The sequence below is a fragment of the Tetrao urogallus genome (assembly GCF_951394365.1).
Source record: "Tetrao urogallus genome assembly, chromosome: 2".
Classification (NCBI taxonomy): Eukaryota; Metazoa; Chordata; class Aves; order Galliformes; family Phasianidae; genus Tetrao; species Tetrao urogallus.
This window is the reverse complement of record NC_136814.1, coordinates 28,138,800-28,163,542: the sequence shown is the minus strand read 5'-3', so window position 1 is coordinate 28,163,542 and position 24,743 is coordinate 28,138,800. Positions and strand designations below refer to the sequence as shown.

At 39.0% G+C, this 24,743-nt stretch overlaps 1 protein-coding gene across 1 annotated transcript in view; it reads right to left on the bottom strand.

Moving 5' to 3' along the window:
* Positions 1-510: 510 nt before the first annotated feature.
* Positions 511-24,743, bottom strand: part of MOCS1 (molybdenum cofactor synthesis 1) — a gene marked incomplete at both ends in the record, with an annotated part of 31,302 nt that continues 7,069 nt past the window's right edge. Inside the window, 10 exons of the mRNA XM_079550708.1 lie at positions 511-1,433; positions 5,546-5,593; positions 7,051-7,171; positions 9,422-9,532; positions 10,229-10,341; positions 10,666-10,777; positions 11,999-12,060; positions 16,835-16,999; positions 23,641-23,808; positions 24,587-24,722. Coding sequence (XP_079406834.1) covers positions 511-1,433; positions 5,546-5,593; positions 7,051-7,171; positions 9,422-9,532; positions 10,229-10,341; positions 10,666-10,777; positions 11,999-12,060; positions 16,835-16,999; positions 23,641-23,808; positions 24,587-24,722 — 1,959 coding nt within the window. The remainder of the gene's footprint in view (positions 1,434-5,545; positions 5,594-7,050; positions 7,172-9,421; positions 9,533-10,228; positions 10,342-10,665; positions 10,778-11,998; positions 12,061-16,834; positions 17,000-23,640; positions 23,809-24,586; positions 24,723-24,743) is intronic.

Below are 24,743 nucleotides of genomic sequence, written 5' to 3'. Positions count from 1 at the left end.
AGCTGCCCCTCTGACCCTGACTGTTCCACAACCACAATCTCTGACGTACGATAAATTCTCAGAGCTGTTTTCTTCTCCCTGTCACCATCTAAACTCATCTGAGGGAATGGGGGCACAGACAGACAGAAGCAGTTCTGAAATCCTAATCCTTGACTTAAGAATAGTTGCCAAATAACAGTACTTTCAACACTCGTTTCATTTCCAGAGCTCACAGTTGCATGGTGTGATGACAGCAGCTGTGAATATTTCACAGCAAGAAGAAAAAGAAACCTTCTGTACTATAACTAGGAATCTTTGCTCAACCTCATGGTGAGGACACTAAAATGAAACTACTGGCTGAGCAGAGAAGTCTGTCCTCTAAAAAAGCCACTGACTCAGCAGCTGGCTAAGTGGCTCCTCTGTTCATTCAGAAATAAGCGACAGGGTAAGGCAAAATGAGAGTATAGTAATATACTGAGGCCTACAAGCTTACTACTGCTGAGTGAAAGCTGTTCAGTAAGAGGCTGTGTTCTAGCAGTGGTTATTTAGAGGGCTGGAGGTGTCTGGATATGATGTAGACTCTAAACTTCTAGAGAAGTCTCCTCTCTGCCCACCTGTCTTACTAAGCAACTTCACCTCCTCAATGACAATGTCATGAGTGACTGCTTTGCACATGTCATACACAGTCAGGGCAGCCAGGCTGGCAGCTGTCAGAGCTTCCATCTCCACACCTGTCTTCCCCCAGCTCTGGCAGGAGCAGCGAATCACCACTGCACATCTGGCCTCATCCAGGCTCAGGGACACCTCAACATGGCTAAGAGGGATGTTGTGACACAAAGGGATCAACTGGCTGGTCAGTTTAGCTCCCTGAATTCCTGCAATCTGTGCTACTGCCAGGACATCCCCTTTCTTCATTTGGTTCTGCCTCACCATCCCAAATGCCTTCTCACCCAGGCGAACAAAAGCAACAGCAACAGCACTTCTTCTGGAATCTGGTTTCCCTCCAACATCCACCATTGTGGCCCGTCCTTCTTCATCTGTGTGAGTCAAGTTATCAGAGGCACGACGGATCTTGATGCAAGATCCCAAATTCCTGTTAGAGAATTCAGATCCTGGACTTGCCTCTTTGGACTGACAGTCCACAGAAACTTGGCCAACAGAAGAAGGCTCAAGGCACTTTGTGTCAGATGTGGAGCTCAAGTCCTTTTGGAAGACACAGAAGCCTCTCAGCTGGGTTTGTAGAATTCCTGTCCTTAGGTACCACTGTTGCTCTGGGTGAAATCTTGGCAGGATAAGCTGTTTTGTAAGTTTATTTCTTATTAATGCTTTTCCCATTTGCTTGGGTACACTTGCTCTCAAAGTTAGCCAATGGCTAAATGCGTGGCCCCACAGTTTTGAATATGGAGGATTCTGTAGGGCATCTTGGCATAGAGGGAATGACATCAATGCAGGCTCTGAAAAAAGAAGAGAAAATAACATGAGGATTCCTGACTAACTAGAAAGTTAAGCTAAGTCTGCAGTAGCTGAGAACACTGGTGGAACCTTGCTTGGGACCTTTTGTATTACAAAAAACTTTAGAAACCTGCAAACATCCCCTTTTCTCTTCAAGCTTTGTCTTCCCACTCACCCACTCACCAGCACTTGCTGACTTGTTATTCTGAACACTGGGACTTAAAACACTTATTATAAGTCTCTGACAAAAGGAAACAACTTGCTTCTAAAAAGTATCAATGCTTACTGAGAAATAGCAGCCAAGAAAGCTTACAAGAACAGCAGGCCTAAAACAGCATCTCAGCACCCATTTGAGACTCCCAGCTCCAGTCTTCTTTGAAAGCTTGGCGGGGTAAGTAAAAAAAATTCTTGCACTTGGATTCTCAGCTCCTCTTTTCGAAACACCTTCTCCTAGCACAGGCAGCTACAGTTTCCCTGCTTTCATCCCCTGCACAGGAGGGTCATGCCAGCACCTGAGGACAGCAAGGACCAGAAGCACCACCTGCAATTGCACTGTCTACAGCATGCAGGGTGGCTCTGTGATGGGAACCTTCCTTATTACTGCCAGCTCTAACCACATTGCTGACAGCTGAAGTTTAAGCACTGGAAAACTCACACTCCTCTCATAGACATATTTTAAATCTACTAAGAGCTATGTTCCAAGTTGAGCTGGCATAGCTCCCAGCCCTCCTGCCCCTTTCACATTTAATCCCTGGGTTTTGGCATTTGCAGAGGGATAAATGCCAAGTGTCAAGACAGAAGGAGTCTTTTTCACATAAAAGAAGAGGTTTGTATTAAGTACAGAGAAAATGGTGTAGAAGTAAGTAGCTAAGTCTTACTTTAATAAAGCCACTGATAACCACTCTTCTCCTAGAGCTCCAGTACTTTGTGAGAAATGTGGAGCACCTCGCTGAGTTACCTTTACTGCACAGATGTACAGGCACTGCCTTGACCTGTCCACATTACAATAACAGGATGGATAATGTTCTAGCTGTGTTCCTCAGCTTTTTATTAGTGTTCCTTGTCCCAGCTTCTGCTGTAACTAGAGACTGATGTATTTAGCAGCTTTCTCATCTCACCCTCCAACTGTTGATTGGAAAGTGCCCATTACTGAAGTTTAATCAACCACAGATATGTATGCTTTTTAAAATATAATCCCAATAATACTCTAAATTCAAGCAAAAGCCCTTTCAGATCCACAACTGATGGCTTATCCACCAAAATTACGATTCTTACAACTTTAATGGTAATGTCTTTACCCTTAGAGGAATGGGTTTAAGTGAACACAACTGTTTTGAAAATAATGATGCTCTGCTTTAGAAGAGCACGGAACATTATACTTAGTAAACTTTTCTTCCCCTTTCTCTTTAGCTCCTGCTGTATAATGTGAATGTGCCTTCAAAAATGCAGAGACTCAAATTATTCTTCTGGTTCCCCTGATTGGCTTTGAAATTAAAGCTAATCCCCTGCAGTGTCTTGTCTTCAAGAGAATCTGGACTGCAAAGGCAGACAAGTGTGAAGGCAGGTAAGCACAATTTTTTGTGGCAGTAGGGAGTAGCAAAGGGAAGTAGTGTTAGTTCAAGTAAAGTGGGAAGTAAAAATATAGCAATAGACAGCAATGCATGCAAATATCTTTGTTTTGCCTTTTTTCAGTCATCTGCATTCATGCATTGCTCATGCAAATACAAAAAATGGATAATGGTTTTCCATAGCACTACACGTTATACAACTGAACCCATGTGACAAACTATTTCTCTTTTTGACCCTACTAATAGTAAAGTATGGTAGAAAGTTAACTGAGTTAGCTTCCAGCTAGCGTGGTGATGGGGGAAAAGAAAGAAGCTGGGAGACACTTAAAAGCAAGAAGAACTCTCCACTACTGAAATGAATCTGCGAAGAGAACAACCTGCCAAAAGGAGTGTTTTAGTAAGGGGAATAGCATACAAATCACATTACAGCAAAGACTCAGACAGTTATAGTGCAGAGGAGAAGCCAGGTTTGTCATACTGGGACTAGAGAAACCACTCAATGTTTTCCAAAGCGCTCATTAAATTAATTCTAGTCATTCAGAATGCAATTCTCCATGTGCAAAGAGTGAGACTGTCTCCACTCATCTCCAGTTATGGACCCTGTACCACTGATGAAGATTCTGACATCAGTTACTATCAAAGGGAGATGGAACAGCTTGGGGAGGACCTGGACAGGATCTCTCTCTCTTTTACTGTATATCAGACAATGTGAGAGTACTTTTCACAAGGAATTAAGATAGATCTGATCTCTACATACCAAAACATTACTATGAATGTTAACTTCAGAGTGCAGGTATTTTCAAAATCATTTTGTAAAATGATATAGGTCTCATCCAACTGTAGGAAGTTTAGTATTTTCCATCATCTTTAAAGAAAAAAATATTTTTCTCCTGTAACAAGTGAGTGTACACTTCAGGCAACAGCTCATCTTTCTCCTCTGACTGGAACACAATGAGACAGTTGCCAAATACAAAAAGAGCAAAAGCAAATTTAGCTAGTTAGTCTTGCATCACTAAAGCCATTCAATTTAAAACTCAACATGGAAAAAGATGGTCTAGCAAGGGAAAAATATTCCCAGTGAAAACAGTGACAGTATTAAGAGACTTCTGAGGAATGTATTTCTCAACAAAGGCAACAGCAGTAAAATCACTAGGGTCTTGCTTCAAAATACAGCTGTTACTGCATCACTTGTAGCAAAGCCTACAAGTTAATGCACATTACCCTTCCTTGCAAGGGAACTTGCTTTAAAAGCTGTGCTTAAGCTGCACAGCATCAATGGGAGAATGAGAGTTACTGGCCTACTCTCTTCCACCCCGCTACACTTTCCTGCCCCCCAACTGATAAGACACAATGGAACAATGCCCAACAAATGTTGCTCACAATGCTAACTCTCAAAACTATTTGGTCTTTTGAAGAAAACAGGTGTAAGGTGACTGTTATGTCAGGGGCTGGACTGATGATTGAGCACCTGGTGAAGGGGATGGCTGGCCCACAGGGCACAGATGCAAGCAATTCACCTATGCTTCCCATATAATCCTGGGTCCACGCCCCAGGCTCGTTTAAGGGCCAGTCTCCAAAGAGAACATCTCTTGGATGGAGGCTGCTTCCTGAGAAGGGATGCTTTATAGCCAGAGACCCTCTTCACCTGTTGGGTGAGTCAACCTTTTCTTGTATATGATTATTGATATTGTTAACGATGCTTTGCCTGGTATTGTAAAGAGCTTATCAGAAGCAGTTTCATTGCTTCTAAGGACTAGCAAGTATTCCCAAAGACTGCTGTGCTACAAAATAAGGAAGTGTTGGCATGGAAGAGGTGCCACACAGAAAGATACGTGAAAAAATCTGTAAGAGAATCCCCAGTAGTGCCTCATCATTTGTGCAGAGATATTCAAAATGAAAGGAAAGGTAGTAAACATGTCTTCAATAGACATAAATAAAAACAAAAGCTCTTATCTGCAGGAGTGGTGAGACACCAGATTCTGCGGATTCTTCTATTAAGGTTATGCCCTGAGACTTTGCAACATTAAGAAAATATTTCAAAATAATGAAACTGCAAGTTCCAGATTCTAAAGCAAAGAACTAAGGAGCTGAGAAGCCTTGCATGTGTCATGTTGTTGCTTTTATATATTGTAGCCAAAGGAGAATTTCTTAGTTCAGGAATAAAAATAAGTCTTGAATCCTTTATGCTTCTATTGCCATTTAGTGACCTTCATAAAACTCATCCCTAAACTGCCTTATTAGTTAGTATAGTATTGTTAGGCACAAAGAAAGCAGACTGGCAAGAGGAAGCTAGTGACCTCTTTGGAAAATGTAACGATTCTCAAAATTAGAGAAAATAAAGAGTGAGAGGAAGGGGACATAAAACCTCTCCTTCTTCTGAAATTTGGCTTAAAATACAGTTATTCTTAAAACTAAGAAACATCTTTCCCTTCCTAAACCAGAAGTGTACACAGATTCAAAATAAAAGCCCAATCCACTCTGCTCCCAAAAAGACACAAACCAAACAAAATCATGGTATGTTTATTACGTACTGATTTGTCACCCGCCAATCAGGATCATTGGACGGTTTTTCATCTGGGAAATGTTAAACATGCCTAGAAATAAAATAAGGAACACATAAAAATCCTAGCTTTTTAGGTTTTAAGTCATGCATCTGGTTCATATATATTTAGTTTTCTGCTCTTCACAGTGCAACCTGCACGCTAGGAAAACCAAATCTCAATAAAGATCAAGGGAGCTGGAGAAAGAGGAATCTAGTATAATATTAAAAATAAAATAGCTGCCATAGTTTCCAAGCTGCTATGTATGTATAATGCTGTAGAACCTTTTCCCAGAAAACCTTCTGTAATCTGAATTACAGTCTAACTAGCACAGAATTAAAACAAGTTAGGACAATCTTATTTCTTAAGAATAGCATTTAACTTTATCAGTTGTAGGAGTAAGCTGTTAACAGCTATTCAATTCAAAGAAGTCTCATCTTCTAAATCCTCAAGGATAGTAAGAGACTAACACAAGTCAGAAGAAGAAATTATCAGGTAAATGTTGTTAATGGCAGAAATGCCTTTACTAGATGGGAAAACACCTCACTTTCTCAAATCAGAAACTCAGAAATGAATAGTCTAAAAGTAAAGGAATCAATTTTCCCTCCTACCCTTAGGTTTTCAAGGCACTGTTTTGTTTGGGTCAGAGAAATGCACTTTTACAAGCAAGTCTATGGTCAGAATTACAAGCTGCTGCTTAAATTTATTTGATGTGTAACTAAAGAAGGGCAAAGCTAACTGTTAGTAAACAGGTAGAAACCTGCAAGAGAACAAGAGAACCAACATAAAGGCAATTATTCCATGCTCATGAAGACAGTTAATATGTAAAAGGTCAGCATTCTCACATCCAGTCAGATTACCATAACATGCTGAGGCTCAGATGTGACTTAAATAGAGTTTATGTCAATATAAATTAAAATAAAAATATATATAAAATATAAAAGATTAATACAACATGCAGATATGACTGTATTATCATGGACCTTGCATCATTACCTTATCCAGAGCGCTAGATTGGCAACATATTTTGGTGTACTCAAAAAAAGTCTTGTCACTTCTGGAAGCATCTTAATGAAGCAGCTGTACCAGTAGCCACCAGCTCAATTCAGCTTTAGTGCTTATTTTACAGCGAACTTTCTGGGAAAACAGGGATCCAGTACAACCCTACTGATTTCTGCTTAGCTTTCCTCTTCACTGTTGCCATCATTAACAATGGTATTTGCACCTCTTTGAAGACAAAAGGCACACTGAAAGACTCCTAGACAGTCAGGGTGCCAGATCTTGTGAAGGACTAGGAAATTTTAAATTGGCATTCAAATTTTGGAGGACCTGTAGGACCGGTAAATGAAAAACTTCCTATCAAAAATGCTCTTATCAGATGGGAAACTAATGCAGCTTCATTTAAGAACCTCTTCCTTTCCTTTTTCTGGTAAGTCAACGTTTCCCACTGCAATAGAATAACACTGCCTACCCTACTGACTGCTGTTATTCCTCCAGTACAAAAAACATACCAGCGTGCTGTTTCTTTTTTCTGCTCACTGCTGCTCCAATGATTTGAACCAACTCTTCCTCTGAGGCACCCGACCGTAAGTGATCTCTCAAGGACACTTCTGAACTCCCGAACAGGCACACCTAGAGTCAACCCAAGGAAGCAAAAGAAGCAGGAAAGATTAAAATAGGTGATCCTCCTATCACGGACAAGGCTTGGAACAATGATAAGAGGCTTCTGTGAAGTGGAAAGTCAACTGCACAGCTGCTGCCTCAAGACAACACCATCTTATTTCATAGACTCCTACAACTCTGTCAGTCTCTGAACATGACAACGTAATGCTGTTGTAATGGCTGCCTTACAAGCCAAGCCATAAGCCAAAGCAGTTCTCCATGGTCAGCTTTAAGGAAAAGCATACCCTAATGATTATTTGCAGCTAAGAGCAGCATGAGCTGAGCCCGTAAAACAAACATTTCACCATTAGTATGACTAAGTGTAACTGCTACTATCAAATACGTAACTGAATTCTGATAGGAAGATTTATGCTAGCAAGTAAGCACAATGCTTTGCTATCATTCTTAAGTCTTAACACTATGGTTCTTCCCTTTTGCTAGTCTGATGTAGGGAAGACAAGCCATGGATACATTACAGCTTACTAATGGAAGCCAACAACCATACCATGCCCTTTTTGAATTCTGGTTTTAGATGCTGAGTAATACTGAACACAAGCTCATACTGACACTTATACAAAACCATTAATCCCTTGGAGGACTCAATTTTTAATTAGAGTTGCAGTTACCAAACAACAGTATGGATGTGTCTTCCATAGCTTGCAGAATATGACTGTATTAAAAACACAGGTCATTTTTCTGTGCAGAACACTAAACAAGTGGCTATACATCTTTGCTCAATAATGGGTTGAATCAGAATCAATAGATGATATCTTCTAAGAGGTAGAAGGCAAAAAAAGGAAGGGAGGGGAAGGGACGGGGGCAAAATAACTGGAAATTTAAATGGAAATCATGAATCCCTTAACATCGCTTACCTGTTGTTTAAGATTCTTTTTGCGTACTGAGGCAGCCTAGTAATTGCTTTTTGAGCTTACCATGAGAAAACTGAATTTATTTTAAGAAAGTGAGACAAAAATGCTTTTTTCAAACATACAATTTATTAACTTTCAGACATAAGTCCTTACATAAAGTCTGGTTGAAATGAGCTTGTAAGTTAAAGAAAAGTGTTGATAGGAATCTGATACTATAAAATGCGGATAAGCATGGCTACCTTTAGCTGTCCTGCTGAACAACACCAGACTGATTTCCTCAAAAAGGAAAACAGGCTCACACGAAGCTACTAGAAATAACTAGTAAGCATTCATTAGATTTACATCTTTTCCTCCTTTAACTGAGCAGATTCCATGCTGGCAAATTTCCTTCAAACTGCAAATACTATGCAAAGAGCATTTCTTTGACTATCAATTCTCCTATCTTATAGCTTTTTTTAGGGCTTTGTTGTTCTCTGTCATACAGCTAAGTTTCAGTTCTATCGTTACTGCATTTCATCTTTTAACAAGTACTTCTTAGTAACTACAGAGTAAAGCATTTTGTAGAGGTTTAGATATTGAAGAAATACAAGGTTGATGGAGATGATTTGCTTTCTCTCTCTTTCATGTATGTGCATAGACAGCCACAAATGCTTACATAACATTTAAGCCCATTGGGCCTTCAGGCTACCTTGGTCATCTGACTTTAGACAGCAGCACAGCTGTTGTCAATATTAGGTGACAATGTATAAGTGCCAATTTTTAACTGAAAACTTTAATTTTCCCCTAGAAACTGCCAGTTTCAACGTGGCAGGAAATAGTTATTCCTCCCCTTTCTGCAGCTGCTGAGCAAATATGCAGGCTGTTCTTGAATAAGATTTCCAAGGACATCTTTGGTGAAACAGAACAGGATCCTTGTGGAATACAAAAGCCAAGCCCTAACCACTGCTTAGATACTTTTTTCCCCCATCTCAATTCAATGGGAAATCATCTGCTGGTCATATGTTTAAGATGCTCTTATGTCAAAGACTAAAATAAATATTTATATTTATAAGCCCTGAAACTGATGTTTTGCAGCTGAAATTAACTATGTTAGCAAAACAGAGAAACGAAAAAAGGTGTTACAACATTGCCCTAACAGCCCAAGAAACTTAAACAATACATACAGCAGAAAATCAAGGATAGATAAATTAGAAGTCATCTGATGGTAACTAAGCATCTTTCCATCCTACTTTTCAATCTATCTACTTTTAAGGGAAGAATTTCAATGCCAATTTAGCCTCACGAAAAGAGAAAAATGTTTCAAAGAGAATCTTTGAAAAAATTCAAAGAGAATCATGTTTCCACTACCAACCTTCAGGTTCCCATCTGCTGTTATCCTCAGCCGATTGCAGGATCCACAGAAGTGCTCTGACATGGAGGTGATAAAACTAATTTGTCCCTGGAAATGTGGCACTTTGTAGCTCTACAGAAACGGAGAGGAGAAAAAAAGGAATCAATACTAAAGGTCTCATTTTAAAACCTCTGTGTGCCCAAAGACCAGAAGACACTTCAACAAAAATTTTCTCTGGTTCTAAGGTTACACAAGACAGAAAAGCAAAATTAGCTTTGTCAGAAGTTCCAGCCTCTTTTATTCCATTTGTGGAAATGCACACATTTGTTATATGTTTGCCACTGTAGCTGACTTGCAGGTGCTGGTAGTATGAATGTTCTTAGTCAGAGAGACGTGAGATACTGATTCATGTGGGTCAGAAATTCCCCATGTTACTTTGCACACTAAAGCAAGGCTATTATTTCTGTGAACAGCTGTTTCACCAAGTTCATTAATGTGCAGTCAGACACATAGATGTAGACTGTGAAAACTTTCAAAATGTGAGAATATGGGATGCAAGCCTGTCATTCTTCATATCTCACTGATGCATTTAGTAAACATACTGTGTTTCTAAAGGGAAAAATTACAACCAGTGTTTTCAGTAAGTGTCAAACCACATGTGTGCAGCTTGACCAAAATTCCACAGTTACTACACTTAGTACTTCTTGCTTTTTTTTTTTTTTTTTTTTTTTTTTAAATGCTGAACTTACCAGACTCTGGGGATGTGGGGTAAAGGGAGGTAATATATACAGTATATATGCTACATATATATTCTTTGTCTATCCCCACCTTGGCTGTGCTGGAAGCTTCACAGGGCAATTTCTCTAATTCAGGCCATCGTTGTTTAATTGTATCAAGCATTTCTTTGTAGCTTACCATCTTCTTGAAGTTCCATTTATTGCCTAAAATTAACAAAACCAGCACAACTGTAAACTGTGGGTATTATGTTTTTTAGTTAGGAAAGAACAACCTCTACATTTCCAACAGATCTCACTTTTCCCTACAGGCGTCTCAGTCCCAATTAATTCTGCTACTAATCTTTCACCAGTGTACCCACAGAAGACAGGCAAGATGCAAATGAAATAAAATCGGGGAATTTCAAAATTCCCCAGGAGAGCTCACCAAAACTTCTGGAGAAAAGCCCAAAAAGTAAATAACCCCAACCTGATTCACATATATTCATGGCAACCAAATACCAGGCAAAATCTCAGAGAAGGAATGGTTACCATCAAAGGGCATGTATTCTATGAACCGCACATCAAGGGGCAGATCCTTTGTGAAATCCACAAAGTTCAGCAGTTCATCCTCATTCAAACCTCGCATCACAACACAGTTTACCTGCAGGAAAAGCAGACAGCTAAAATTAGAAAGCAGAGAATGACTTCCTTACATCTTACACAAGACTTTGTAGTCCTAGTCTGTCTGTAATAAAAAGAACAACTTATTTTGAAAGAAAAGATAATTTGGCAAGACTGAAATGGCACAGCCAATCATTTCTGTCAAACTTAGGGGTCAAACAGGTTATAGTAAATGGAGTTAGGGCATGCTAGTGACCATTCGCTATAGCAGTTCCCTAGAATTCTGGTTTGGGTCCAGAAACTGCAGCATAGGAAGTTCTGCACAAATGTGTGCAAGAACTTCTTTACAGTGAGGGTGGTGGAGCACTGGAACAGGCTGCCCAGGGGGGTGGTGGAGTCTCCTTCTCTGGAGATGTTCAAGACCTTCCTGGACACCTACTTGTGTGACCTGGTATAGGAAACCTGCTTTGGCAGGGGGGTTGGACTCGATGACCTCTGGAGGTCCCTTCCAACCCCTACAATTCTGTGATTCTCTCTGACATTTACATAAATGATCTCACTGCAGGATTTGGAGGTATACTAAGTTTGCAAATTATTCTAAATTGAGAAGAGCTGTTGATGCCCGACAATGTTCTCAGACAGAGGGTCTGAATTTTGGCTGGTGTTTTTCAGAGCTTTATAGCCTAAACCACTTACACTTATTTGATCTTCCAAAACACTGGTAAAACAAAGGAACAACTGCTACAGAACTGTAAACTGTAAGCTGAGTTAGGGTGAAGTTTCATATTACAGCTAAGTTGATTTACCTGCACCTCCAAAGGAAAACTCCCTTTGCCTGTCTCTAACACTGGTCCTCATCAGAGTCTGCTATGAGCAGATGAAGGAGATAAACCAGAAGAAAAAAAAAGTCTTTCTGCAGGGCTGTTTTCTGCCTGTTAACTCCCTCAGCCAAGTTCATAGCTGGGTCAGACAAGTGCCAACTCAATACAGGGGGCAGGAGGAGACAAGCACAGAGCAGGACCACCCAGCAGTCTGCTGCTAGGCTATCAATATGCTTTGTGGCAGTGTGAACTATACTCTGAGCTGCACGAGGAGATATGAATTCCCCCGAATAACTCTTGATGTGACTTGCCAAAAATTATTTGAGGTTAGGACAAGAAGGCGGGGAAATAAATTCCCTAGCAGGTGAGCTGCAACTTTTATCACAAGTTATGGTAATAAAACGACAATGGTTAAAAGAGTAAATTCACACTTCCTTTACCTTAACAGGACGGTAACCAAGTTCAGTGGCTTTGTGGATTCCTTCCATTACCTTGTGAAAGCCTAAGATATAGAAAAGAAATTTTTATTCTTCCTGCTTACACAGGAACAGAACATGGAAGGAGATACAGGAAAAAGATGACCATAAAAAAAAAAAAAAGCATACAAAACAATCCAATTCAGAAGATGTGGCTTAAGTAAGAGATGCAAGTAAAGAGATTTCAGTTCTCTCTCTCCCCTAAGGCTGCCAGCATTTGTTGCTGTTGTCAAATTAGTGAGATACATTTTTTTTTTTTAAATGGTATTTGGGTAATCAAAAGTATTCAGATGCTTTTCTGCATCTTTGGACATTAATACAACATTAATGTATGACTCTCCAGTTCTCCGTACTTCAACTTTGCTTTGCATTATGTTCGTCTTAAAGGGAGTGACACACATTTGTGAATTGCCTCCAGATGGAATGAAGAAAGAATACCAAATTAATGTTTATTTGATAATAATAGCACATGTGTCTTTGCTAAAACAGCAGACTCTCACTGGTTTAAATCTGGTCTTTACAGTGTTGCTAAGGGTATTTTAAAATGTGCGTGTGGGGAAGAGCAGAGTTAGGAACAAACAAAAACCCTTCATTTCCCCCTTGCTACAGACCTAATTGGCTTCCAAAGCTATTAAAGATCACAAGCAGCAGCATTTTACACGACTATCATTTTATGACTACTTTGAACTTGTGGATTTGGTGACCACAATTTTGGGAGCACGAGTCAGAGCATTTAGAAAAGCAATAAGTTGTCCTTTGACCCTTAAAAACAAATGAAATATGTCAAAAGCAGCAATGACTCCAAGGGATGAACTGCTCAGATTCACCCTCCCCTTTAGTATGGTCTGTACTTGTCATCAGCTCCCAGGCACAGATACAGAGTTGATTCAGGACAAGTACTTTCTCCCTCTAGATGTACCTCTTAAATGTGGAAGAAAAAAAATTAGGTATGCAATTTTATGATTCCAAAGGCCTTTATGAAAGCCTATTAATCAACTCATTCAAATCACACCTTATATTAGTTTTAAAGTTAAGACCTTTCATCAAGATACCACTTTTAGATTTCACATATTACTCTTTCCCTCGTCACACCAGCTGGCAGAGAAACAAGGTGATAGTAGCAAGAATGAGACAAAGTTACAGACCACTGGGGACACATTTCTGGTGAGTGGATGTGCACAGCTGCAAATACTGTGTTCACAGGCATGTCTCTTACCTAGTCTAAGATAGACTAAACACTTTAGCACTCAAAATGCAGATGACAAGACACTGTATGAGGCTGAGCAACTCCTCCCTAAGCTGTAGTCTTCAACAGCAAATAATTTACATATGCTAGCAAAAGGGCAAGATCTTCCAGAAGTTTTGTGCTGACAATCCCTGTGCTGTTTTTATTTATATGATATCTTTTTCTAGGTAGGTTCGTCAGCCTTCTTTTCCCATCTCTGATCCACTGGAAACTCAGGTTCTCTAGAGAAATGTCTGTAACTTAATTATCTGTAGGTGCTTACCAAAAACAAGTAATAGCTTACTAAATAACGTTCTTGCACACTTGACATTGAATGTGCTCCTATCACAGTAGAAAAGAGAGACGTGAAACTTCTAGTTTACTGTTTCCTGTCTGGTAAGAGTATCAAGCACAAACACAGGAAAGCAGGAGATGCATAACCAATACCGCTCCTGGCCACAAAAAGAATGTGAAGAGTAAGGAGGGAATAGTAAGCTAACTCTTGCAAGCAACTGTTTGAAGTTAGAACCTGTAATTCTTCTCCTTCATCACCTACTTGTTTTGCATGCACCCAGAAAGTTTGCAGCCATTGTGGTAGTTTTCTTTCCAATTAAGTTTATGAGCTGAATGTGGCAAGAGAGATAATGATACGTTGCTGTAAGCACAACCCAGAGCCTCAAATGGGATCAAAAAGCTCCACAACAGCTAAGAAAACCTTATGTGCAACTTCAGGAATGCAGAAATCAAAATCAACTAGAAGAGACAGGAAGCAGTCATAAGCAAGCAACAGATAAAACAACAATAAAACAATGTATATGCAGGTATAGGAGAATAACACAGCTTGCAGTGCATCTAAACCAAAGTTCTAAAGAGTTCTACCTCTTACCTCCTGCCACTCTAACACATGCTATCAAAAATCTACACACAAACAAAAAAAAAAAAAATAGAAAAAAAAAAGAAACAAACCTATTTTGATTAACAACTACTATTAGTGGAAACAAGCTCAAAGAGATTGGGAGCAGGGTAATTGTTCAAACTAAAAGCCTACTACATTAAAAATATATCTGTAACTGCATTGCAGATTTTCAGGTTAACTGTTCTCTGCTTTTCTTCAAGCTGTTAAGAGTCCATTTGTATGCCATAAGGTACTAACTGAAACTTCCTTTTTAGATCAAAATCCTTGCGTGGTAATGGAACCGCAAAAAGAACAAAACCAAAATATTTCTGTACACTACAGTAGAAATGAAATGCTATTTTTTTCAGGAAATATTGTTGAGAAGCAGAAGTTTTCAAAATTTTTTTGGACATTTCAAAATTTCAAGCCTTCTCCAAACACTGAAAAAAATCCAATATTTTCGTCTCTTAAGAAACCATAACCTTATCCAACTTTAAAGCAGAGTCATAGTGCTTGTAAGTAGGACTTTGTAGAGATTCTTCAACATGTCCAGAACAATCACATATGGGAGGCATGACACCTCCCAGTGTTTCATCCCTGCTGGAACACAGGCTTCAAGCCAATGTTTAATGATTCAATTACAGTAAAATATCTAATTTGCTTTGTACTGAACAAAAAAAGAAGATGCAGGCCATGAAACAAATTGGACAGCTACGTGCAGCACCAAAAATTATTTATTTGTTCATCCCTTGAAATGCGGTAGTTAGAGAGGAACAGAAATGTTATGGTTCTCTAACGTGCTTTTACTTATCAATGGTACCAGTGCATTAAAGATACAACATCAAAATCCTGGAAAAAGTTCCCAGAGGACCTGAAAAATTTATTTCAAGTTTCTTGAGCTCCTGGCTAGCTCCAGTTAGATGAAACCTTTGCCTTCCACAGAATTTACTGGAACTGTAGGAGTCTAAGACCAGGAGTCCCTCTCACCTCAACAGAGCTACATCTGGTCGCCTCTGGAACTGCCACGTGAGACAAGGTAGCACTGTAGGGCAGACTGTTTATTCTCTGCTCATTCCATACTTGGAAATCTCCTATTAAATTAAAAAAAAAAACCTCAAAAACAATTTAAAAAGTATTTTTACATAATTCCAGCCCTTAACAAAAGGAAAAAAAACCCAAACCAAACAACAACCACAAAAGCAATGCTGTTTTTAACCTGATCTTAATAAGTAGATATGATTTGGAGTTTTTATTCTCCTCTTTAAAAAAGAAAGTCACAGAAGTTTTCTCTGTTCATCCTCTATGGTATATAGAAGAGTAATTTCTCTCTTTGTGGTTAAAGGCCCTTTTTCATTTTAAAATGGGAGAACGAGAACGTTTATATAAATAAAAGTTATCCTTATTCCTTGCTAACTTTTAATTTAACTATAAACAGCGCATTCCTAACAGATTCCAATCAGATATGAAGAGCTGTGGCCATATAATTCAGGGAGCTTCAGGATGAGGTTTACCCCTTCGGTAGCAAAGGAAGAGCCTGCTTCTAGTGAATGTCACAAATCAGGTAATATTCAAATGCAGAGAGCAGAAGAAAAGAGCACAGTCACCACCTGCTTGTGATTAGATTCTCCAGATACTTCTCTGCATGCCAATTATGCCATGACACAACCACGTTAATAAAACAGTCAGTTTTCTGACAAGAAGAGATATTTGCATTGTGATGTAGACATCTGAAGAACCACTCCCAGAGAGACTGCAGACAAAACCACCTTTCTACATTTGTCAACAGAATTTCAATTTGATAGAGGAGTGATTTAAATGTAGAAGTTACTTCTCACAGTATCCCAGATTTGTTCACCCCTTACCATGCATTTAGCTTAAGCTGTTGCACCATCTAGTGGCTACCTGGAAATTTTGTCAGAATTAGAAGTTCACAGCCTGCAAAAGTCACACTCGTAGACCAAATGACATAAAACTGTATCAGTTTTAGGTTTAGGGAAGGAAGCCCAAACATTTCTGCTAAACTTTAAGATAGAGTTCAGGATTCATTTAAACAAGGGTTTTTAACACTGGAAACATCTAAGCATTACTGAAATTGTTTGCAATTACTAGTTCAACTGGAGAGAAGTTACAAAGTTTTTATCTCTCCTCAAATGAAGTCAGGAACAGTTTGTACTTGTACTACTTTTAAAATGCAGTGCCATAGGAAACACCACTAATCAGAAATGAGACACAGCTGGCACATCCCAAATGTAGCTTTCAGAAACTTCTGTTATTTGTCACACGAAGTTTAATTCTTGCGGTATATTAATCTTTGGCTGCCACAGTGAAATGTGTTTCTTTGAAAAATACTAAACAACAGCACAAGATCTGGAGAGTTCTCTTGATTTCCACAACAAACCGGTACTCAAACAGGTATTGGTAACTGTAGACAGAGTCACCACTGACTGTACTTGGTGAGTTGAGCCTCTTCTACTCTTAACAAATCCAACTAAAGGTTCTATCTCTTAGCATTGCAGAAAGAAGGAAAGTCACTATCTAAATTGCTAGCGTAGGTGTTTTCCCTGGAATCAAAAGGACACTAATTCATTTCTTTTCCGAAACAACTGAGCATGAAAGACATATCAAACAATTCACATTCCTGCTGGTTTTAAAAACTTTGCCTTTGAAGACAAATCTGTACCTTTCCTCCGGACAATGAACTCAAATTTAGCTGGAACCAAAGTATCCAGGCTAATGTTGATGGCATTCAGTCCTGCCTCCTTCAGTCGGGGCAATAGCCTGGCTAAGTTGATCCCATTGGTTGTGACAGCGATGGTTTTCAGCCCTTCTAGCTTGTACAGTTGACCTAGGAAAAGAAAATAAAAGTAAGAACACTTTAAAAGAAGTAATTTAACTGTAAATTAAACAGAAAACCCCCCAAAAAGATTCACAAAACAAATAAAATTCAGCAAGGTGGAAGGAAAACACGGACACATCAATTTGTCAGCCTTCTTCTGATCCATTCTAGCATACACCAATTTCAAAAGGTATAAGCAACAGCTTGCAAAACTGCTTAAGAAGAACAATGAAAACACAACTAATTTTATTCTCCATAGCTACTGTACTGTTGAAAGAAGGCCTCTGTTCCTTAATCTAGCATTGCAAACAGAATTCTGTGTTCTGTAATAGTAAGCAGCAGCAAGACATACCATGGCACCTGAACTAGCAACACTTACCCTGAAGTGCTGCAGAAAAAAAGAACAGTTCTAACCTAGTGGCAGTGTCAAGAAATAGTGACTTTAAGCTGTCAAAATAAATAGATATGCTGCCATCTAGAGAGAAAAAGGTCAACGCATTAGGCAATTATAGAGAATCTGAAGCAAGAACATCCAATGAACAAAAGTATTTGCACTTAACAACTGGAAACTTTTGGTTAACAAAAGAAAAACAAGTAAGAATCAGCTAATGTAATGAGTTTAAAATTCAGAAAATGCCTGCTTGGAAACTAAACGAGGAAATCCTCGGCATATTCAATTCCTGGAGGGCAGTCCTTCAAACCTCTGGTTATCAATACAAGAACAGATGAGGAAAACAAACAAAACCGCATATACCATCTGTAGAGGCAGAATGAAAGCAAAGCCATAGCATCCACCCTAATTTCTTGGAAAATATTTTAAGAACTCTTATTCTTGGGGCAATTCTAGTTACAGTACAAACATTTTACAGTTCATTCTTCACTGCCTATTTTACCTCTATTTGTTCACGCTGATAAAGGTCTTACTTTGGCTTTATTTCATTTCTCAGTTATTCTCAAAATATTCAGCCTAAGTTTGGCCCAGAACTCCTAACAGAGAGGAAAAAACTAGCTGCCATGCAGGTCTCATAGCTAAAAATGTAAAATGCAGAAAGGCATAGAATAAAATATAGAAACAAATCCAGCCGCAGCCTAAAATGGAAAAGTTTTGCTGTTGTTGTTTTAATAAAAAGGCAGGAACTCTTTAGGTCGTTAAGTGCAGGCAGCAGCTTTTGTCAGTGCATCTTCTCTTCCCTGTGCAAGGACGAGAGACAGGGTGAGGCACTGGAAATATATTAGTGTGCAGAACAACTTGGATTGAGCCCAACTATGAGAAATTGGAGATAGGGACTTAACACTTAGACCAACAAACTAAGAAGGACCAGTTAGTACATTGTGTTATTTGCGAAAGCTAAGAAGTGGAATATTTGCAGTTGCTTGCTTTACTTTTTTTTTTTCCATTAATGATCTCTAAATTAAGAAGGGGAAGAGAGTTTTCATAAATTTGGAACTCAATGTGTGCCCACATATTAACCTGTTTACCAACTTTCGGCCACTGCCTTACCATCAACACAACATCAATACAAGAAAAGGTAACTGATAAAACTATGAAGTAGAACAGAAAACAGAACAGATGCTATGATTCAATTTTAGCTACAATAGCATGAAGCTAAAAACTTATTTGTGCAGCTTAAGCCATCAAGTAAACCTTTTTACATTTACTTCTTTTTCTTCAGGATAAAGAGCATCTCCTTAAACAGATGACTTTCTTATATATTCTCTTCTAAGAGTTTCTTCAATTGTATTTCTCCTGCTTGAGACCAGAAAATATATTTTGTCTCCTAATATATGTATTAACAAGTCTAATCTGCACAGGTTTACTCCAGAAATATGTATGCTACTATAAAAAGCCTGCCCTGGAAAATGATGTTCCTATGGGTCCCTTCCAACTCAGGGTATTCTATATTTTCTCAGTGGAGACATATGCTACCCAGACAATAATAAACAGCAATCATACTTTGTAAGTCCAGTTCTAATTTATGCCTACAGTACCACAAAGGAGATGGATTCTATATTCCATTATCATCTGCTTCAGGAAAGTCTCAAATATATACTTTTGGCAGTCACTAGGACATGATAGAGGTTTCTGCTAGTGTTAGTTGCTGACTCACAGCTTATGTATGTGCATGCAGTAAAACGTTTATGTATGAATATTAGGAAAATATGGTTGTAATAATCTATCATTAAAATTAATGAGCTTTACTGGTGTTCCACAGATGATTTATGGTTAAGAGAAATGCTTGCTGAAAGCAAATGTAGCTTAAATCTCAGCCCTATTCAACTCCTGATGCAGTGTAGGCCGTTTCTATAAACTATCTGCAACGCAATACAGGGCTGGAACTTGAGTTATCCAGCCCAAAGAAACATTAGAAACAAGTCACAGATGAAGAACTGGCTGCAGGATCGAGTCCAGAGAGTGGTAGTCAACAGCTCAACATCGGGATGGAAATCAGTGATGAGTGGTGTCCCCCAGGGGTTGGTGCTGGGGCTGACATTCTTTAATATCTTCACCAATTACAATGTCAGTGGGGTCAAGTGCAGCCTCAAGAAGTTTGCTGATGACCCAAGCTGTGCGGTACAGTCAACACACCAGAGGTATGGGATACCATCTACAGGGACCTGGACAGGCTTGAGCTGTAGGCCCAGGTGAATCTCATGAGGTTCAATAAATCCAAATGCGAGGTCTTGCACCTGAGTCAAGGCAACCCCTACTACAAATACAAGCTGGAGAATGAAAGGATTGAATGCAGCCCTGCTGAAAAAGACCTGGGGGTAATGGTGGATGGCAAGCTGGACATAAGCCAGCAATGTGCCCTTGCAGAAAGCCAACCGTATCCTGGGCTGCATCAAAAGTGTGGCCAGCAGGTCAAAGGTTGTGATCCTGTGCCTCTACTCTGTGCTGGTGAGGTCTCATCTGGAATAGTTTGTCCAGATGTGGAATCCTCAGCACAGGAGAGACCTGTTGGAGTGTGTCCAGAGAAGGGTCACAAAAATGACCCAAGGGATGGAACACCTCTCCTGTGAGTACAGGCTGAGAGAGGTGACCTGATAGCATCCTTTCAGTATGTAAAGGGGAGCTACAGGAAAGAAGGGGACAGACTCTTTAGCAGGGCCTGTCGTGACAGAAAAAGGGGAAATGCTTTTAGGCATAAAGGGAGTAGACTTAGGTTGGATAAAAGGAAACAGTAGTCTACAGTGAGGTGGTGATGCACTATAACAGGTTGCCCAGATGTGGCTGTGCCCTAACCTTTCAGGTAAGTTGCCCTGATCTAGTTGCACGTCTCTGTTCATTGCAGTGGAGTTGGACTAAATGACACGTAAAGGTTCCTTCCAACTCTTAAGGATTCTATGATCCTAAGTCAAGAACACAATTTTGAAGCCTCCATTTCTTACAATCTAATGTGTGCTTGTGGGTAAAAAACCTGTGAATCTTAGAAAAGCTGTTTTATCTTACTTACTTTGTTAAGAGTAAATCAACTGGCACCTGAATAGCCATTTTAATGACAATTAATAGCCAGTGATCATGTTACTACAACCTTACCTTGACTAGATTTTATTTTTAAAATCATTCTGGAATTCTAGAGCTGCTGTTACATTAGTTTGAGGAATATTTTCCTACATAATACTAAATAAATGGAGACCACAGTAAACATTTACTAACCAGCTGGGTTTTTTTGCTAGTACAGCAAGTCTTCAGATTTACCAAAATGTTATCATCTAATACTATTTAACTAGCTAGCCCACCTCCATACAAAAGCATTGAGCCTGGAATTTGAACACCATCACATACTCCAACATATAATTAATAGGGTAGGGTATTCTGCAGTTTATGGGGTTCAACAAAAAAGAAACCTAGGTCAGAGACACAAAAAGCTGCAAACAGACTTAGATGTCCCAAGCCTCTGTATAACAATCTTATCATCAGTCTTGCTGAAGTCAGAAGGACCTGACAAATGTAATGACACTTTAACAATGGAGAAATATTTCAGAGTGAAGACAGTTATAAAATAAAAAAAATAGCTCCACAAGGGCAAAATGACACTAAACAAGAAATTAATAGTTTTAAACCTGGTAGAAATACGAACATTACATCATGGAAATGTGAATGAATAGCGTCTTAGCACTTAGTAGCACTTAGTGCTACTGCCTTTTTCAACCTCAGACTGTTTCAGAATACTTGAAAAAGTCAAACTCTTGACTTTTTATTATCCAAATAAAGCATTTGGATCTTAAACCCAGCAATTTCTTGCTATGTAATCGTGAGCAGGCTTTTTAAAGTACAGCAGAACTGCTTAATCCAGTGCAGCTCATATTTCAGACCAAAAAGTGAAGACAAATACACTCATGGAATCACAAAGATAAAACAGAACTTCTGAATGTGCCTCACCTTCCTCTTAGGCTAGCCAAGTTTTTTTCTCCAGCCTGTTGAAGCAATCACAGACTGTAATTCTCTTGCTCCTGAATCAGCACAACTTTTGCTTTTTCGAATCCTGCCCAAGAACCAGAAAACTGCTTACAGCCTAGAGCAGTAGGTCATACAAGGACTGTACTGCCAAGGAAAGTTCTAGGGAAGTATAACTCTTGCCATGCAAAAGATGGATCACATATGTTGCTGCAGTAACCTTAGGTTACACGATAAGGAATTTATATCTTGAATGCTATTATGAAGGTGAGATTTTCAGAGTCTGAGATGCCCACTTCTGGAACAATTTTGTAACAACCCTGTCACAAGATGGCTTCAATAAAGCTGAATACTTTGAATATTGCAGGAAATATTTTTAGAATCATTTTCAGTGAATTTTCCCCTAATTGTTACATGAAATCTATTTAATTTTAACAACTTTCTAGCGATCCTAATTGCACACAACTTATTGTAACATGACAGTCTTAGAAAAAAAAAATTGTATACGGAGACTTAAATTTTCTTGTTTTGAACATGGCTGAGGGAAAACAGCCAGGCAAATATCAATTAATTACAAAAAGAAGTAACGTAACAGGACAATCATCTTAACAATCATCTTAACATCCATCACTTTTACACCAAGATGACTATTCTCATCTGTTAAAATGATAGCACAGAAGTTGTGAAGGTTCTCAAGAACACTATGATTCTATCTAAGTTTAGTTGTGAACAAGAACATAGACAGAATAATGTAAGTCCAGTGGTTCAAATGGAGGTCCCCCTCCAATAGCCATAAAAATAAGCCCTCGAGAATTCAATCACCAAAGTAGAACATACGAAACAACCTTTCTATCAATGCTTAGAACTATTGCAAAAATAGAATTATTTTGCAGTGAACTAACTACTCAGGGTAAACCCTCAACATTGAAGTAGCAGTGTTGAATATAAAAAGCCATCAGCTACTATGATAAAAAAAAAGTACAAACCAGCAAAGAAAACTCTGCACTAAACTGATAATGATACTGATTTCAATCCATTTTCATGCCAATACTGTACCCTCCAACTAAAAAAAGGATTATTATATTTTAAAATACATCTGCTTTTATAAATCTACTCCCCTCTCAGCTGGAAAAAGCCAGCTAAAAATAATTACACTTTTTATTGTGAGAAACACACATGCCAGACTTCTTGAGATGTACATAATGCTCTCAAGCACAAATACAAATAACCATCATTCATGTGGTAAATACCTGAGGGAAAGCTATTCCACCAAGTTCCAAAAAGATTAAGTTAGTACAGTCTGGGGGCTCCTCACAATCAGGATACAAGCAGATCTCAAGCCACCTCACTCTAGCCTTACTTTTTCCAGCTCTTTATACTACACTGCTCTGAATAAAAGAGAGCAGGAATAGCGTCTGTTTCATGCAGCAAAACCCAGTCTATCAGCAGGCACTTTTCTCAAGACCTTCATATGCTGTATTAATCCCTCCTTATCTTCAGTACTTCTAAGAGTATAGCTGCAGAAACAGAAGTTCCATTGCCTACAATATGCCAAAGTATACCTACCTTCATAGCTTTAATTTAATACATTACCATTATCTTAAGCTGTTTTAATGTCCATGACATATGAAACTTTTGATAAAGAAAGAACAACTGGCTCAAGTCAAAATCAGGAGTACAATAAATTAATGCAATGTAAATCAAAAGGAGATGGACTTCAAAGGTTTAGCCAGTGATTTATCTTCCATTTAATTAATACATTCTCAGTGTATCAGTAACTTACAAAAGCATAGTCATTCCTACCATTCCTGTAAACACAGATGAGCAAATGCAATTGAAAATAAACAAAACAAACAATAACTCTCCCACCCCCAAAAAAGAAAACCTGTTTTGTTCTCTAGTTTGTAAACAAGTATCATCTCTTCCTCTGCAATGAGAACCTCCTCAAATGAGTTCTCAATTTTTCACCCATAGGGTGCATAATTGCATGCTATTTATTAGATGTTGAATATGAAGCCAGTACTAAGATCAGCTGTCACAGTATGAAATTCTATTCAACCAGAAGAACAGAACTGGAAGTTTGCTGAAGGGAATTGCCCTCCATTTCACAATACTGGGGGAAAACAACATCATTTCATATGCAATTATTCTTCAGGTTGTGGGACTTTATTAGTAAATAATTGTAAGTGTAGTTCTTGGTTCAATACATAATAAGTCACTTTGAATTACACTTTATTTACTGGAAACTCACCCACAATATCAACCACATCAGGCCGGATAAGTGGTTCTCCTCCTGTCAGACGGATCTTCTCTACACCTTCTTTCACAAACAGTCCAGCCAGAGTGATTATCTCCTGAGCAGTAAGTAGCTCTGATTTAGGAGTCAGCTGAACACCCTCCTCTGGCATACAGTACTGACCTGAAACAAAGAACACAGAAATAAAAGGCAAAAAATACTCAGCAACACTTAATCTAAAACTGATATGCAAAATGCACCAAGTGCAACCGCCTTTAATGGAAGCCAACTGACTGCCTTTCTTACATACAGATCATAAACCATGTGTTACAAGCAATTTCCTGGTTTCCTTCAAAAGCAAACCCACAACTCATTTGATGGGTCTCAAAATTAGATGGATCTACTTAAAAAGAAAAGCTGACTTTATTTCTATCTAACCTGCATTCAAACACACACACCAAACTCACCAGCAAGCACGGGAACATAGCCACAGACTTTGTAGATGTAGCTGTGGGAATGCCCACGTACAAGCTTTCATGCTTATCACACACTTATGTATACAAACATCCAAAGGCACTTCAATCCAAATCATAGAATACCCTGAGTTGGAAGGGACACACAAGCCTGTTCCACTACCCAACCACCCTCGTGAAAAACCTTTTACTATCAACCAATCTGAACCTGCCCTGATGCATCTTCATGCCGTTTTCTTGGGTAAACCATGCCAACTCTGACAAAAGACCCATTTTTACCAGATCCTAAGGCTTGCTCCTGCTTCCCCATCCCATCAGTTCAGCCCTAGATCAGTTTCTAACTGACCTGTGCCATTGCTTTGCCAAGACAAGAAACATAACACAGGGCCAACATACCATTAAGTACTCTAGCACTATTCTTGGCATTTGCACAATGTGTTTCTACCTACTAGTGAATAAGAGCTTTGTGCAAGAAAGCACACACTTACACCTGAGGTTGCACTTCTCTGTCAAAGAAATTCTCAAGTAGTTGTGCTGACGCCCAAAGCTGTCAGTCAGAAAAGCAGAGAAGGGAGCAGCATGTTCCAGCAGAAAACGTGCTCTTCTTCCTGAGCTTTGCAGTTCCTGTAAAGAAAATCAGAAATG